The 16,938-nt window shown below is 33.9% G+C and overlaps 1 protein-coding gene across 1 annotated transcript in view; it reads left to right on the top strand.

The window, feature by feature from the left end:
• Window positions 1–16,938, top strand: part of LOC119833655 (protein O-mannosyl-transferase TMTC1-like) — a 116,009-nt gene that overhangs the window by 91,740 nt on the left and 7,331 nt on the right. The window contains exons 4-7 of the mRNA XM_038357763.1: window positions 13,866–13,939; window positions 15,690–15,824; window positions 16,294–16,464; window positions 16,733–16,922. Of these exons, the coding sequence (XP_038213691.1) occupies window positions 13,866–13,939; window positions 15,690–15,824; window positions 16,294–16,464; window positions 16,733–16,922 (570 nt within the window). The remainder of the gene's footprint in view (window positions 1–13,865; window positions 13,940–15,689; window positions 15,825–16,293; window positions 16,465–16,732; window positions 16,923–16,938) is intronic.

A 16,938-nucleotide genomic window follows, 5' to 3' on the forward strand; every position in this document is an offset into this window, starting at 1 on the left:
GACAGATTCGAAATTCAAATGTAATATTTTTTTATAATTAAGTGTAACAGTATTTATGGCCAGACTAAGTACATACGATTCTGAAGAAGATGTAGAAAGATGGTTTATTTAATATATAACAAAAAGGTGGACTTATAGTTATAAGTTACGATTAATTAATCGGTGTAGTGTTAAAAAGTTTCAGCATTGACGAACGAACATACAAAACAACAAATTTTCACATTTATTAAGCTGCGGGCGACAGCTAGTATATAATATATTCATATAAACGGAGCCCTCAAGTCGTGACGTAGTTATTTGCGTAATACAGCGAACTTAATTCAGTGTGACGGTGATACGACATTAATGTAGGAGCGATGTGTCACGAAACTCGACACCGATGAAACCAGTACTGTGCTTATTATAGCAGCCATTTTATATACAAGGACTTGCTTTTGCCCGCGGCTTCGAACACGTTAAATTTGAAGTTGCTTCATAGATGTTATTACACATAAAATTCTTCCTCTTGAATCAGTTTATTTAGTAACAAAAACCCGTTGTGCAGCTTTAAAGATCTAAGCACTCATACATACACACATGGATAGGGACAGACGCGGGAAGCGATTCTACTTTATACTACGAAGTACATACATACTCAATTATGTGTAAAATAAGTGTGTACATACTCAATGTATGTGTGTAACTGCCTCCTTGATAGAAAATGACGCGTGAGCGTAGAACGAAAGGCTCTGGTTTTTATTCTCAATGGTGACTAATACAAAAAAATACACCGAAAAAAGATCACCCAATTGTCCGTAAAGAACCTTCACCCGCATGGTCTAAGGAAAAGAGGGACAGTCCCAAGGTTTCCTCCCATAAATCTCGTTCCCGATAGATTTCCTTAATAAAATCGATCCTATGACCCTATTCGGATTTCAAACTATCTCTGTACCAAATTTCAACATAATCAGTGTAGTGGTATATGTAAAGAAGAGACACACACACAAACGAAATTTCTTTCATATTAATAATATTAATAGGGATATTCTAAAACGAGACACATATTTCTTATATTTTATGTTATAAAAACTTTCAAAATAAATGTTTGTTTATTAAAATAAATATCTGAACGGCCACTTCAAGAAGCATTGTAGTGTGGAATGGTACTTGTTGCTTGCGGACTGCTTTGGATGGATTTTTTATGAGCACTACTCCACTTTATTACTTCGCTGTGTATATATTCTTTTCTGCATTTTTAATGCTGTTTACATTTTTTGTTATCGTTAGCAAAGGAGCTGGTGGTTCACCTGATGGTGAGCACTACACAGCCCATGCACATTTGGAAATACGTAAGGTCGTTTCTAGACCTTACGCCTAATCGAGAGAGCCATAGCCACATTAAACGTTGCGGGATAAAAAAATGGATTGATGAAGGGAATAAAGAAGAGGACTGACCGAACAAATATATTAGCATGCTATTTTTTCACGCCAATCTTCCATTGTGTACCTTCCCCGGTGCGAGCTGGCCCTATTCTTGTCCAAGTGTAGACTCCCACATGTCCAATATGTATACAATTATCAAGAAATATACAGTGAGGATCGACGATTCATAAGTCAAGAACAGCAAGACCGTAAAGAAGAAATTTCCCTATCATTTTACCAACGTTATAAAATAATTCAAAAATACATTATTGAAAGCGCTTACCAGTTTCGCAAAAACCTAATACCTACTTAGGGCTGTCTCTCAAAAGCTTTCAGCCGATATACTGTATTTTTCCCGTAACCTCCACACAATCGATGCTATTTACAAAGCACCGCTCGGAGCTCTTAATCCTTCAATCGACCCTTAAATGGAAGAACCGTAATAAAAAGATATGAATATTCATCGTGACGTAGTGTTGGAGGCTTTTATTAGATCAGCGCTGGTGCCTCGCTATAGCGTTTTATTTTCCCTGATCTTGATGGGCCGTGAATTTTTATCGAGGTAGAGATGCATGCATTTTCACTAGGATTCGACGTGATTTAGTACTTTTGGGTTACTATTTCACGGACAATTTAGTTATTAGAGAGTTTAATAGAATGGAAATATCAAAAGTATGTTATGAATCTTTTGTACTTTCAAAACAATCTTAATATGAAGTCATATGTCTTTTGGCGCATTGAAAAAATACTCATTTTACTTTTGTTTAGTAAAATTATAGTCTTTTATTCTTAAATTGGCGTCAGACTTAAAATTGTAATGGTGACGCTTTAACAACTGTAACCATGAGATTGTCAAAACAATTGACTACATAGTTTAATGATATGGCTAACATATTTCTTAATACATTTGATATTATTCGCCAAGAGTATAGTATCCCTGCATCACAGCAAGTACACGGAGTCTCACTATTCTTTAGCTAACTTGAATAAGTAAGTTGCCCAACTCAGTGAACTTAAGTTCGCCTAATTCATGAAAATTCGGGTCACGATGTGGGCACAATTAGCGCTTTCGCGAGATGAAAGCGGCCCATTAAATTGCTCAAAACCATTCCATTGTTTATCGCCTAGTTTGAGTTCTGCCGCTATCATTGTTTAACTCCGCGTATAAATCAGAAAATGGGCTCGTGTTTGTGCGCTGAAAGAAACTCTGCTTAATAGCTCACTTCATATAACTTGTTCTATTTATAGATCACATTTAGTTATAATTTCTGCGGTATATGTTTTTAATCTTCACATTCAATATCAAAAAATGTTTACGTGTTTTTTGTTTAAGTATTTTTGAAGTGAAACTTCTTTAGAATCGTTGTGATTTCAAACCTGATGCAACGGAAAAAACGACAGGTAAGAAACACAAATACAAAAATGTGTACAATGAAGCCGGCAAAGAATGAGACCGAAATATACATACTATTTTATATTTTATGTATATTCATCTCCTTCTTTTGTCGATTTACTGAAGTTTCACTTCTATCGTGTGTGAATCGCACACTCACCTTTTTTACGTAATCGAAAAACTATAAGTTTTGAGAAATTTTGAAAGAATAGAAAAAATTTGATCACGAGGCGGGATTAGAACCCGCGTTATTTGTCACGGTTTGGTAAAAAAAGTAAAATAAAGTCTATTAACATATGAGTATGACGTATTTAAGCTGTAGTTAATGGTAAAACTATATTATGACGATTTAAAAGTTCTCTTGAAGTTTAAGCTCTTGAAGCTTATATGTAATATTCATCATCAGCCCATATATGTTCCCACTGCTGGGACACAGGCCTCCTATGAGGGTTCAGGCCATAATCCACCACGCTGGCCAAGTGCAGATGTCACATGTCGTCTAACTTTTGATTCTTGGACATGCCGGTTTTCTCACGATGTTTTCCTTCACCGTGAGCAGTGGTGATGTTATCTACATGCGCAGATAAATTGAAAAATCAATTTATTTCCTGCACGCTCGCCCGGTCACGAACCCCGACTTATCGATTTTGAAGTCCGAGGTTCTCACCACTGAGCCACCACTATATATGTAATATAATATATCCTATATATACCTATCAAAATTAAACAAAACCCCTTACAGCGCTCGCTCCTGGGTTTGTCTTTCTGATTCGCAGGCAAATAAAATTAGCCTAATCACGAGTAACTTTAACGTCCCGATTGGTGCGAGTTTCTGTTTATCTTCGCAATATTTGGGAAATCAAACAATATTAAATTCGGGGCTAAAAAGTTGTATTTGTATGCTATTCCGCTATGAAGTCCCTTTATTGCCCTTTGTTGACGTTCATTATATGCGAATTTATGGAATATTTGAGTCCGGGATGACGTGTTTTTTAATATTACCATAACGTGCCATTATTTCACGATTCAATTTAATTTCTAATAAAACACGATTCAGATTTATTTTTAATTTATGATATTGTTTAGTAATAAAACATTAACGCAAAAAGAACAATTATCTACACAATAATATATTATAAAATAATATGATATAGTGTCATAGTGTATGTAATGTAGTATCGAAAACTGAATTACGGTGTTAAACAACCCACGAAATAAATGAACGATGTAAAATAAGCAAATTTCACATTATTATGTATAAAGATTTGTATACAGTTTTGCTGACTTTACGAGTGAACCCAGCTGATAAATCGTGTTGAAAACAGCGCCTAGCATTTAGCACTTACTAATGTACTATTGTAGCAGTATAATACATATTTTATACTGTGTTATTTTTGGGCTTGTGCATAATGATATCATTTCCTATACAGTCAACAAAAAAGTCGCTCAATGGGTTGCATTGTACATTATGTATTAAATTTATAATTTTAATAGAAGATTATATAACGGAGCTTAGATATTCAGCTATTTGCTTATTTTTATAATCTTGTTTTTGTTGAATATGTTATTGGTCGGTATACGTTGCCGTCTGTACGTAATTCTTTGCACTTTTTTTCTATTTGAGTCACTTAAGCTCCTTTTTTCCCACAGTAAATTAAAAACTTCTGTGCAATGTAAAATACTTAATGTATTGATAGAAATATGAATACCTAGTATAAAACTATATCGTCATAAAAAGCGCTTCAAAAAGTAATCCTAAATAGCGCAGCAATAAACTATATTACAATTTAATATGCTTAGGAACATTAAGATTCATAGATTTATTGGTACTGTAGTGTTACACAAAATGTCGAGGAAAGTAAATTTTTAAATTTAATTTGGTCCCTATAAAATATACATATTTTGTAAAAAGTTACGAATGGCAGTGAGTTTAAAGAAATAACCAAAATGATGATAATTATTAATCCATACCTGAAGTGAAAGCTTAATGCGACCTATCCATTCCAACGACTCAACGACTTTCGTTTGAATTCTACGTATATCGCATTAACATTCACGTGTGAATTTCCTTACATTTTTCCAACACACGAAAAGGTATCAAAACCTCAACGCAGGCACGAAAAGCGAATGTCACGTAGGCAGCGCAGCAAAGCAAATGCTCTGAATTCTTCCTAAACTCGTATAATGCTGGCACAAACATGAACCACGCATTGTTTCGCCGGTTTGCACTCGCGGTAAATTCCTCAAGCTACGAATACTCGCTCATTTAGTTCGAGTTAGTGAGAAATGCTTGTTTGATATGACTGCTTTAGCGGATTCATTTTGGTAATGACTCTCGAGATTTATTAGTTCTATAAATACTAAACTGTCCACCAGTGTCTTCTCCGCGTAGTCAAAGGAACAGATAGACAGTCCCGAGTTTTCTCCGCATTGTTGTGGGATAAAAACTCCCATATATCCTTTCTCAGATCTCAGGCTAGACAGACAGACAGATAGAGAATATTTCTCATATTTAACATTATTTGGAATTATTCAGTAACATGTAATGTAGCAAATTCCAGGAAATTGTTTGCTCTTAAGAGTCGAAAGCTTTATGTATAGTCTTAATTTGGGTTTCCATAAAATTGATTCGGGAGTTACGAAACTGGCACTGCTGGTTCCCAGCTGCGGATAATATGTCGGGATGTTGGAAATATGCTACATATTGTAGACGATTCTGCCTCAATGAACCGTTTTAGTAAAGGAATAAAGGCGGCATCTGTTCTAATGTTTGCAACAGTGTGCATCGTGTGTGCGATTGCTGTTGAGATCGTGATATGAAAACGCTGGAATGGTATTAGACTCGGTTGATATTTAACGTGTAAACATTTTATATAATAAAAGTATACACTTAGGTACATATTAATATCCATTGTTGCTTTTTGGCCTCGATAATGGCTGGAAAGATTTGAACATCTTATTTTTTTTTTAAGTGAGTGATGAATAAGATTGAAATCAGGAAATTAATCTATTAGTTTTTACCAAGCAATTTAATAACATTATTGTTAGGCACGTATGTTTATTTTTATTTCCAGCAATAAATAGAATTTATTATCTATATATACCGCTACCGAAACCGTAAATATGAAACCATGGATGCTAAAAGATTTCCTATACATATAGTATTCTTAGATCCTTACAGAATAAAAGTATCCATCATAGTTTTATACGTCATGGTAGGCATTACACGAAATTAATATGTATTCCAGACCAAGCAGAACGAATGATATTTCATATAGACCATTGCACTTTATATCAAAAATATCTTGTAAAATTCAGTAGAGATCCGCTAACTCCAACGAACTTAAAGCTAAAGGCGCTGTGAAGTGTTCTACAAGTGCTATTGTTGTAGCTCTGTTGCTTGATTGTCCATTGTGCAGACTTTTATCAACTTTTCTTTATATACTATATTCAGTTGGAGATCCAACGTGCTTCTGTGTCTGATTTACGGTCAAATGAATTACTGGAAGTGCTAATTCTGCTGATAGCTTTAGTGGAAAATGGAAGAAAAATGTAGCATTAATTTGGTTTAATTTGTTTGACAGGTAAGGTATTAAGATCATATTTTATGTACGGTAGAAGCCGCAGGATGTAGCAGGTTTCATTATAATATATTAAATGTAATTGTAGAACTATTCTAGTGCAATGGCTCATTCAAAATATTTCACACAAACAATTTTAAAATATTATAACACGCGACCTGTATCAATAAAATGTTTATTCTATTTCAATCATTTATTATGAATGAAGATGAAGCACGTGTTAATTTTAGAAATTCCCCATTAAAACTTGACTAAGATGGATGCTTATTCTGGATGGAGAAATAATTATTTTTCAAGGATTAAGCGAAAGATTTATTTATTCTAACGTTATTTTATAGTCTTATTTCTTTGTTCGCGCAGAGACATCTGCCAAGATAACTTGACGTCGGTAGACACGTAGCTACTACGGATATTTTTGCAATAGTTGAATGTCATTTATTTCAGATATTGTGTTTTGTTGTTGTCCATCGAGCGGTGATTATACTCTTGATGTCACAGTGACAGTCGGCAATGGAGCTGGTGAGACGCCTGATGAACTGTCGCCCATGAACATTTAGAGAGGCATAAGGTCCATTGCAGACCTTATGCTGCATCGCCGCTAGACACCGCTAGACCGCACTCTACAAATGGATTGCCGACTTTAAATTGGGAAGGGATTAAGAAAAGATTGGCGAGAGGAATAAAGGAAAGGACTGGAAAGGGTAAGGAAAAGGATATGGGCCTCCGGCATACATTCATTAATTTAAATCTCCACCCAATAGATACGGTGAGAGACGCTCAAATAAATCGAAATTAAAGCTAATAAAGCTAAAGCCTGCAGTATCTTCTATTTCAAAGTATATCTCTTGCAATACGTAGAGTAGTATACGTCATCCCGATAGTGAGGAATTATCTTTTGTCCTACAAAAACATAACGTTCATCTCATAATAAAACAAATCTACATTCGACAATCCTGCTTTATTTCACCCAAGACGAGAAGACGACCCTATTAAAATGCAGATTAGCAGAACCATAAATAATCATTACATTATGAACGTGACAGGCGTAATCTATCCCAACGTTCCACACAAACCGAGAAAACAAACGATTGAAAAAAGGAAATAGACAAAAACATCCCGGAACGAGGACGGTTTTCCTGTTCAAGGAATGTTCTCGAAAAAGTGACAAGACGGAACGTTTAAAGCTTGAAAAGGGGCATCAATCATAGCGAGGTCAACTGCGACACGACTGTGGTGGATCGGTTCAATGATGAGTTTGCCACTTCCGAGATACGTAAGGAAGTTTAATATGTAACATACCTTGATGAGCAATCGGTTTGGAGCTAGACTTGGGGTGTGTTTGAGATAGTATCCTGGTAATTGTTTGAATTATGTTTGATATAAACGTTCTTCTTTGCTTGCATTGATGCGTTGTGCGTAGGTAATTTGTTGATAAGCTAAAGATAAGATAAAGCTACAATTATAATAAAACTTAATATGCATAGACTTACATTATTCATTATAACAATTACATTACTTAGAAATACACTATCATTTCGTCATCAACCATTTATGGCTAGGGTCTAACAATAAGAAAGCAAAACAAACATCCTTTCGCATTTATAACATTAGTTAGGTTAGATTAATTATTCAATACCTCAATAAAATCTATCACCGACTGTTACCAAAGTTTTCTGCACATCGCTTAACGGATTGTCCCTGTCCAAAATTATTGATGGCTGAATCCATAGCCGAAGTTTGTCCCAGGATATTATTGCAGATTATAGTTTACTGTTATTTAGATGATGGTGCTATCATCTCCGACCCCTCGGAGGTCATCAGAGATATTTCATAATATCCAACCATCAAAACTTTACGACCCTCTCAGATAAACCTACGATACAAATCGTAAACTATTTTAGCACTTTTTTATGTTTTATTAAACGGATTATTCTTCACAGCCAATCAGATATTTGCAGAACTTATCGTTCGGGTGGGTTTATGCGCACATAAAATCCTACACGAACCTACACGATTTGATAATTAGATATGTTTGAACTTTAATAAAAAAATAAAGTAATTTTTTTTTCATTATTCTAACCACGCTATACAACACTAAATTACCGTTGTACCTAGACAAGTGTTATTATTTATAATTGAGAATTAACATAAGTTTCCCCCGTGACGTCGTCCGTCGTATCTTCATAAAACGCTTAAATACTAAAGTCACTAAAATGAAAATCATTGTTCATTAAAAGTCATCTGATGCTGTACTCTTACAAAACATTTTTTTAAGATCAAACTTCTGCGCTTCCGCGAGTAAGATTTCTGTGATTCTCTCCGGCCGATCGAATTTCTTATATTTGCCGAGTTTTATTGAACGTTCTGATATTTTATATCGCAAGTTTTAGTTTGCTCTCAGATTATGTTTCTAGGCAAGGCAACCGTACAAGTTCAATAATTTCGTGCGAATCGAGTAACTTGTTTTATTTGGTAATTTGATTTAACGATTCAGTTTTGGTGTCGTACTTTCTTTATTTTGTTATCTCTAGATATATATCTTTTAGATCTGTTTATATAACTTTAGATATGTCTATGCAAGTATAAATAAATCAACCTTATTTATTTTTATTTTATCATTACAAAAACGTTACGACAAATCGTTTTCATGATTCTACAATATATTTAAGTATTCTCTGCTACAAGCTGTGTTTGTTCCGGGTAATTTTAGAAACGAATGGACGAATTTAACGGGACTTTCGCTAGCACACAGCTGATATTATAAGCAGTAAAACGGAGGAAGGAAAGCCCCTTTATTAGCAAATGAACATGGGATAGACGGATAATAACTCAAGTCAATATGTCCGTAATCATGCCTTTTAAACCGCGGGCCGCAACAATTCTTAGATGAATGTTTATCAACAATTAATATTGTTCTTAGAAGCTATGTATAACAACATTAAAGTGGAAATCTTTAGAACGTATAACACTTTTAATGATGGAATAATAAACCGCTATATAGAACTATTCCGCGAATTTTATCGGAATTTATCGGTGGAAGATGAAGGCAAAGTTAGTGGAAATAATTAACGACCGTAACTAGCTAAACTTCCAACGATATTATCCATAATGGCTTGAGAATAGATGATTTAATTTAAAGTTATTATTACCAAGCGTTTAACTACTGAAAGAGTGTATAATCATATTCAATCGCTGCTTTCATTCAATTATAATTGAGTTATTAAAGATTGTTAGAAATTTATTTATTTCTAAACAACTTTTACATCCTATCCTACTGACATTATAAATGCGAAAGTTTGTTGTATGTTTGTAACTCCTTCTTACTTATTGTTATATTGCTACTGTTGCAACAGAAATACGAATAGTATCCCAAATATTTATAGTATAAAAGATAAACCGCACTCTCTCTCTCTCTCTCTCACAAGAAAATACAGTGAAAACTTAGAAAAACCAAATTATTTAACTGACCACAGCGTGGTTTAGATGATACAGTGAGTACTAAGCGAAGAAAGCTGCGTCATCTTTGTAAACTATTTCAATATATTGGGCACAACAATTAATTTGGGCCATGAATATACCGCAGGGATATACGCTATTCGTGAGGGTTTAGGTAACACACCACCAAGCTGGCATAGCAAGCTGAATGATGTCATATGTCGGTTTCATTGCTTATAGTATTAAAATTTGTTAAATTATGGACTTTCTAAGTTTATTAGTTTATGGACACACGGATCGAACATGCTTATGGAAGCTATTTGTATATGACGTGTACGTTTGATTTCCTATCAATTATTAGTCGTATCAAGTACAGTATTATGTTGTCTGTGGTGGTATAGTTCAGTGCTCTTTACCCACGTTATTCCGCAATATACAAGATGTCCCGCCGATAGTCTACTCAATGGAACTATTATTTTTAAAATACGCCAATTACGAACGGAGTACTCATAAATCCCTGATGTTTTTTATGCTATTAGATGAATTCTTAAAACTCTATGTGTACACCCCTAACTGGTCACACGTCCAGTTTTGCTACCCGCAGGCACAATTACGTTTAAGATTATGTTTTCAGGGGTACAATGTCTACATTTGGCAGAGCAATATATTTCGGCTGAACGAAGCTAGCTATGTAAACATAGATTTTAGATTCTAACAAGAATGTTTCTACGTCGATATGTTGTTTAAATGTTAAATAAATGTTTACAAAACTATAAATTCGATTGAGCATAGAACACCCTTGTTGGGACACTGTGTATACATTAAACACTAAGGACTTTAATTTTCGAAAACACCCGCGCCATGAAAATAGGAAGAACCCTACCCTACAACTTGAAATCCAAGATTCATCCGCGGATATTTCGTAAAAGTTTCATCTACATACATAATATCGCTTCTAGAATTTTCCGTACATATGCAGCAATGTAAAACAAATAATTCCCAAACCAGTATTGTATGACTGTCACATTTCTCATTAAAACTACGGAAAACTAGTTTTGTCCTTTAATAGCTTTAGTTTCCAAGACAAATATTAAGAATAGCGGTTAATATGGGTAGGGTTGTCAAATCGTAGTTAATGGACCAATATAGGTACATAATGCATAATTTGAGACAGTACATTATAATAATTGTATAATACTTTATAATAAGTGTGTTCCTATTCCATTAAATTGTAAGAATATTTTTCTTATATATTTGTTGAATAATACCAATGTCTTTCTACGATTAGCACATAAATTAAAAATTTGTTCTGTTTAAAAGTCTTTATTATTTATCATTCTTTAAGTTTCACATATAAATTACACGTTCTATTCTTAAAATATTGATGGGAATATCACTGATATACGTTCCTCAGACGCGTACGGTAAAATAAAGAATATTATTTGCCATTTTATATTAAAACTGGCAACCCTATTTTAAAGCGAAGTATTGGAAGGCAATAATCTTGGAAGTTTTGCTATTAGACGGCTGATTGCAGGCTTGTCTCCCCCGGATTAATTTGAAAACTTATCGCGGTTGCAACTTCCATTTAAATCATATTTTCGCGTCTACTTAATTATCCTGAATGGTGTTAACGGCCATGAAATTAATAAGAGTCCTCTGCTATTATCAAAATAAAAACCCAATGAATTTAAACCATTTATGTTCGACTAACGTTATTGAATAAAAATGTACGATATACCTAGGTGTATTTTTGTTTATAAAGCTTTTTCACAGTTTCAAAAGTGGTTCAGCACATAAAAATGTATGAGGTAACAAACCCAAAAAAATACACTCGAATTGAGAAAATCTCCTCCTCTTTTTTAAAAGATGGTTAAAATAGGTTTAAGATATAATCGAATTGAAAAACTTCTTCTTTTTGAAGTCGGTTTAAAAATAAAATAGATCGATAAAATAGACCAGATATAGTTTAGTGACTTCATTTCAACTCAACTGCTATCAACCAGGAGAATTGGTCAGAGTGACTCCGAAATCGGCCTAATTGTTTTCAATATACTGAAGTCTGAAATCGAGATACAGACAAAAGAGATTCGTTGCATATTCAGTGCTACTGCTTTCGATACTACGATACGATAAATAATCATAAAAAATAATCGTAAATACTTTTCTGTTTCTGGCTTAGTCTAGTCATTTATATACTTTAAATTATTGCTGTGTATGCCATTTCTTACACTTGAAGATTTGTTAGAATGAGGCATTGACTTTCTATTAAAAAATCGAAAAATTTAGAAATTAAATAACCAATACTGCCAACATCCGGATAAATACTCAACATACCAACTGCGGAGAACTAGGTGGAGGTAGTTCGCTAACAACAATTTTTGCATGACTTTCAAGACATGTAACATCTTAGTCGCCCCGTGACCACGCTCGCTCAAGTGCTCGAAACGTCGGGTTAATAATATAATGAATAAATCTCATTTAAAATCCGTTAGTCTTCAATTTCTAAATGTATAATACTCGCGTAAAATCGAACGTAAGAAAATACTATAATCGTAAAATTATAATGAATTATATTGTCTGCTACATGTTAATCCTTGAATAGAATTTCCCAACACGTATACTATACGGTTCAACTATCCGCTAATGAAACATCCGCTCAGATACTTTGAAATAATAACGTCAAATAGAAAACACAATTTTATTTATTTAAATGGATTTAACGCGATACAAAACTCATTGGTCGTTTCAATTTACATCCATTTCAGGTTCGTTCAAAGCAATTAGGGTCCACTGCATTAGTATTTGCTATAATCGTTTCGAAATAATTCGACCCAAAATTTTGGTCATTACATGTTTATAATGTGTGTTGGTTCGGTTGAAGGCTATTGAAATGATTATTATAATATCTTAATGTGAGATAAATATCTTAGTACCTTGATGACCGAGCTTTGCACGGTTTAACTTCGTGAAGTTAGATTGTTTATAAGCGTTTTTTTCCAAGATCGTTTAGGCAAGTGAACACGTGCATCAAGAAGACACAAAACAATATAAACAATTAGTCTAACCACAAAGCAAACTCTCATTGACTTCGTTACTTAACAACGCCATTTGCTGGAACTTTAATTATTCACCAAAAAATAGTATTATTATTCGCCAATAGATGTCAGGAAAAAAATAGTATTAGTATTATTATTCGCCAATAGATATCAGGAAGAGTCGCTAAGTTTAAGTTGATAAAACGCGAATATGACATTTTCTAAAAAAGATTTCTAGCTAGATCGATTTATCGCCCCCGAAACCCCCTATATACTAAATTTCATGAAAATCGTTGGAGCCGATTCCGAGATTCCAATTATATATATACAAGAATTGCTCGTTTAAAGGTATAAGATATATATATATATATATATATATATATATATATATATATATATATATATATATATATACAAGAATTGCTCGTTTAAAGGTATAAGATATATTACGTTTTTGTGATTCTACGATATAAAAACTTGAGAACCCTTGTAAGTTTTAAAATAAGACGATTGACATTTAATTCATTGATCGATCTTTTTAACAGAGATTAAATGAAGATAAGAAGGCCTTTTTTCATGTGCACCGAACGAGGTCACAAGCTAAAGCCGTGGGTTTTTCTGCCCACTCGCTTACAACTATAATAAAGAGGCGGTCAATTTCTTTCATACAAATAGGAGAAGAATTTGTATTATATCTGTATTGTTTGGGCGTTTTATAATTTTAAATAATTTAACTATACGTCAAAAGAAGTTCGATGTTGATCATACTATAATCAATATATATAAAATTCTCGTGTCACAATGTTAGTCTCTATACTCCTCCGAAACGGCTTGACCGATTCCTCTGAAATTTGGTAAGCATATTGGGTAGGTCTGAGAATCGGCTAACATCTATTTTTCATACCACTAAACGATAAGAGTAAGGCAGAACAGCGTTTGCCGGGTGCAGCTAGTAATCAATATAAAAATGTATTAAGTAGGTATTATAAATATAATAATATTTTACTTTTGTTTCAGGTGTCTGGTGTGGTCGGTCGGGCTGATGTTTTAGCATGCTTCTTCTTTTTATCTTCTTTGCTTATGTATCATGGGTGAGTTCTATTCCTATTTATTTTATTAAATGCTTTAGTCATTAGTTTAATACTTTTTTGTGGTATAACAAAATTCGATTAAAGTAAACATTTTAGGTTGATAAGATTCTTTATAATTTCTGTGTTTCGCTATAGAGCATAGTTAGAATATACATGTTTTAACGGAATTTTTACGCAATTTCTTCATTAAATTATTTAAAGTTACGTTTCGGAAAACAGTCTCCCACCACCCTCGCTGTACGTTAGAAACGTCTGGTTGAACAATATAATAAATAAAACGCATCTAAAAATTCATTAAAAAGTCTTTAATTTCTGGATATATAATATAAATAATCTTAAGAGTTATTTCTTTCTTTTTATGTTTAAGAAAATGTGTCAAATTCGTCCCAATGTTGAATCATATTTGAATACGGAGCTTGTTATGATGACAATCGGTACGATGTCACAGCGTGATACGATTTAATGCGATTTTGATATTATGGTACTTGCTATCGTCGCAACTTGGCACGGCATCGCTTATTACATATCCCAGATTTGAAACGGCACATTTCGTAATACAAAACGTTGGTAATGATATATCGAATTGTTCTATCTTCCAAAGCCGTTAAATTTGAGATGGGATTTATTGTAACAAGTTAGCTACTATAAAATACAACATAGGAATATTTCTTAAGAGTATAATTCTTTGAAAAACTTTTCTGTGTGAACCGTGAAATGTTTTTGTTACATACCTAAAATAAAAGAAACATTGGCTTGATGGATAGATGATTTCTGTAGACTGCCCTTCTTAATAAGATAAGTTTCATACATAATCTAGACTTCGCAAAGCATTAGAACTTGCTCATAATAAATGGTGATATACGAGTATAATGTCACGATTCCGCCATCTTTATAAAGTGTAAATGAAGTAACGTCGTGCGAATAGTTTCCAAGTTCCTGATGTTGTTACCGAGTTGATTCTTGTTTTGGGACTTTGGGATAAAGGCCTCTAAAAGTTTTGCGTTGCGGGCCCTGGGGACGCGTTAAATTGTTAAGGGATTATGTTATTAGCGTGGAGTCGCGTGTTCAGATTCCGGCCATCAATATTGTGTGGATTTGGCGATTTAAATCATATACATTTAGTTTATTAATGTTAACCCGACGTTTATTAATCCGACAATGTCTCCCCGTGACCACGCTCGCTGTAAAGTGTTCGAAACGTCGGGTTAGTGATATAATTAATAAATCGCGTTTAAAATCCGTTGAAAAGTTTTCAATTTCTAGATTTTAATCATGTTCGTGTGTAGTTTCAGTAGTCTGTAGGTGTTGTTTTGCTGTATTGCAAGTTCTGATTAAACAAATATATCATTTGCTGTTCTTTGAGCGAACGTTGAGTGAACGTATCGAGCGGATATGCATCAAAAATTTTACATGCACGTAGGTTTTAATAAAATATCTCTAGAAATATACGAGTATAATAAAACAGTAGACAGACCATGCTTATACATAATATAATATATGTATGGCAATAATATTATACAATTTCTAAGCTGTTGTTTCTGTGCAATATTTATGTTTTATAGGCTATAAAACAATGGTTAGTATATTTTGAGAAATTTTTAAAGAATAGAAAAATTTTGATCACGATCAGCGATATTCGAACCCGCGTCTTTTTGCCAAACCGGAGCAATTTATATTTTTTCTTTATAAAGCGCTGAGCCAGGCAATCAATTACGTAAAAAATAACTTTCCATATGTCCTAACATTACAGATGCGCAGGCAGACATCGAGTAATGTCCAGCATAGTTCTAGCTGCCCTCAGCATGCTGGCGAAGGAGACTGGTCTCACAGCTTTGCTCTTCAACATCGCTTTCGATTTATATCGGTCCTGGAGCTCTATTAGCAGGTGTGTATTTTCTTTTAAAAATATTTGATTCCACAACATGGCTTCATGCTCAGCTAACAATGTATTGTATAATTATTAGTGTTGGTAATTGAAATTATGAAATGCATGATTTTAACAAAATTGTGTTTTGTTTCTCAAAACAAAAGAAAAAGCGCAATATATAATAAAGGCAAGAATATTATATTTTTAAGTTATTTTGTATAAAATTTAAATATATTGTTACATTTAGCACTATTTTACGATTTGTAAATGCTTTTACTTCTATGATATAAAAATTATTGAATGTATTTTTTAGTATTAAATCGAATGAACGCATTAGAATAAATTCAATATTATTAATATCATATCGCCTTTTCATAGATTAATTATGTTTATAATATATAGTGTTTTATTTCACGAATTAGCTCACAAAATGTAAATAGCTCCTAGTTTTCTGTTATAGATTAACAATCTTCTATTAATGTTTCAGATCTCCAGTTCGTTGGCGATGGAAAGGGGACAATGTTTGCAGCAGGGTCAGCCGAGGTCTGGCGGCGCTGATCATTCTAGCTGCAGCAAGGTTGACTCTCTTACAGGGGTCTTTACCAGCGTTTTCACCACAGGACAACCCCCCCGCTTTTCACCCTTCGTTTAGCGTGAGGTAATTATAGGCAAGACTGCAATTCAGCGGTGTTACAGTCCATGAGTCACAGCATATCTCAAATTCAGTTCAATTTTTAAACAAAAAATAGTCATCAATATCGTTTCCAGTCAAAACTGTTAAAAATAAAAAAAAAAAAACAGTGTAAAAAGTTGTAAACAATAAAACAAACAAAAAACAACATTTGTAACCCATTCACTTTTTTTTTGGTATTTATTTTTTATTGGATATTTATTTATGGTACTTCATTATGAGTCGCTGTTTCCAGACTCATGACGTTCTGCTACCTCGCCGCGTTCAACTGGTGGTTGCTGCTCTGCCCCTGGACGCTGAGCCACGACTGGCAGATGGGCTCCATCCCGCTGGTGACGAGCCTGTGGGACGGTCGCAACCTGCTCACTGGCGCCGCGCTGTTGGCGCTTGTGGCATTGACGTATCGGTGTGTTATGGACTTGGAGGTGAGTGTGCGTGCCT

Source organism: Zerene cesonia, chromosome 17, assembly GCF_012273895.1.
Source record: "Zerene cesonia ecotype Mississippi chromosome 17, Zerene_cesonia_1.1, whole genome shotgun sequence".
Classification (NCBI taxonomy): domain Eukaryota; kingdom Metazoa; phylum Arthropoda; class Insecta; order Lepidoptera; family Pieridae; genus Zerene; species Zerene cesonia.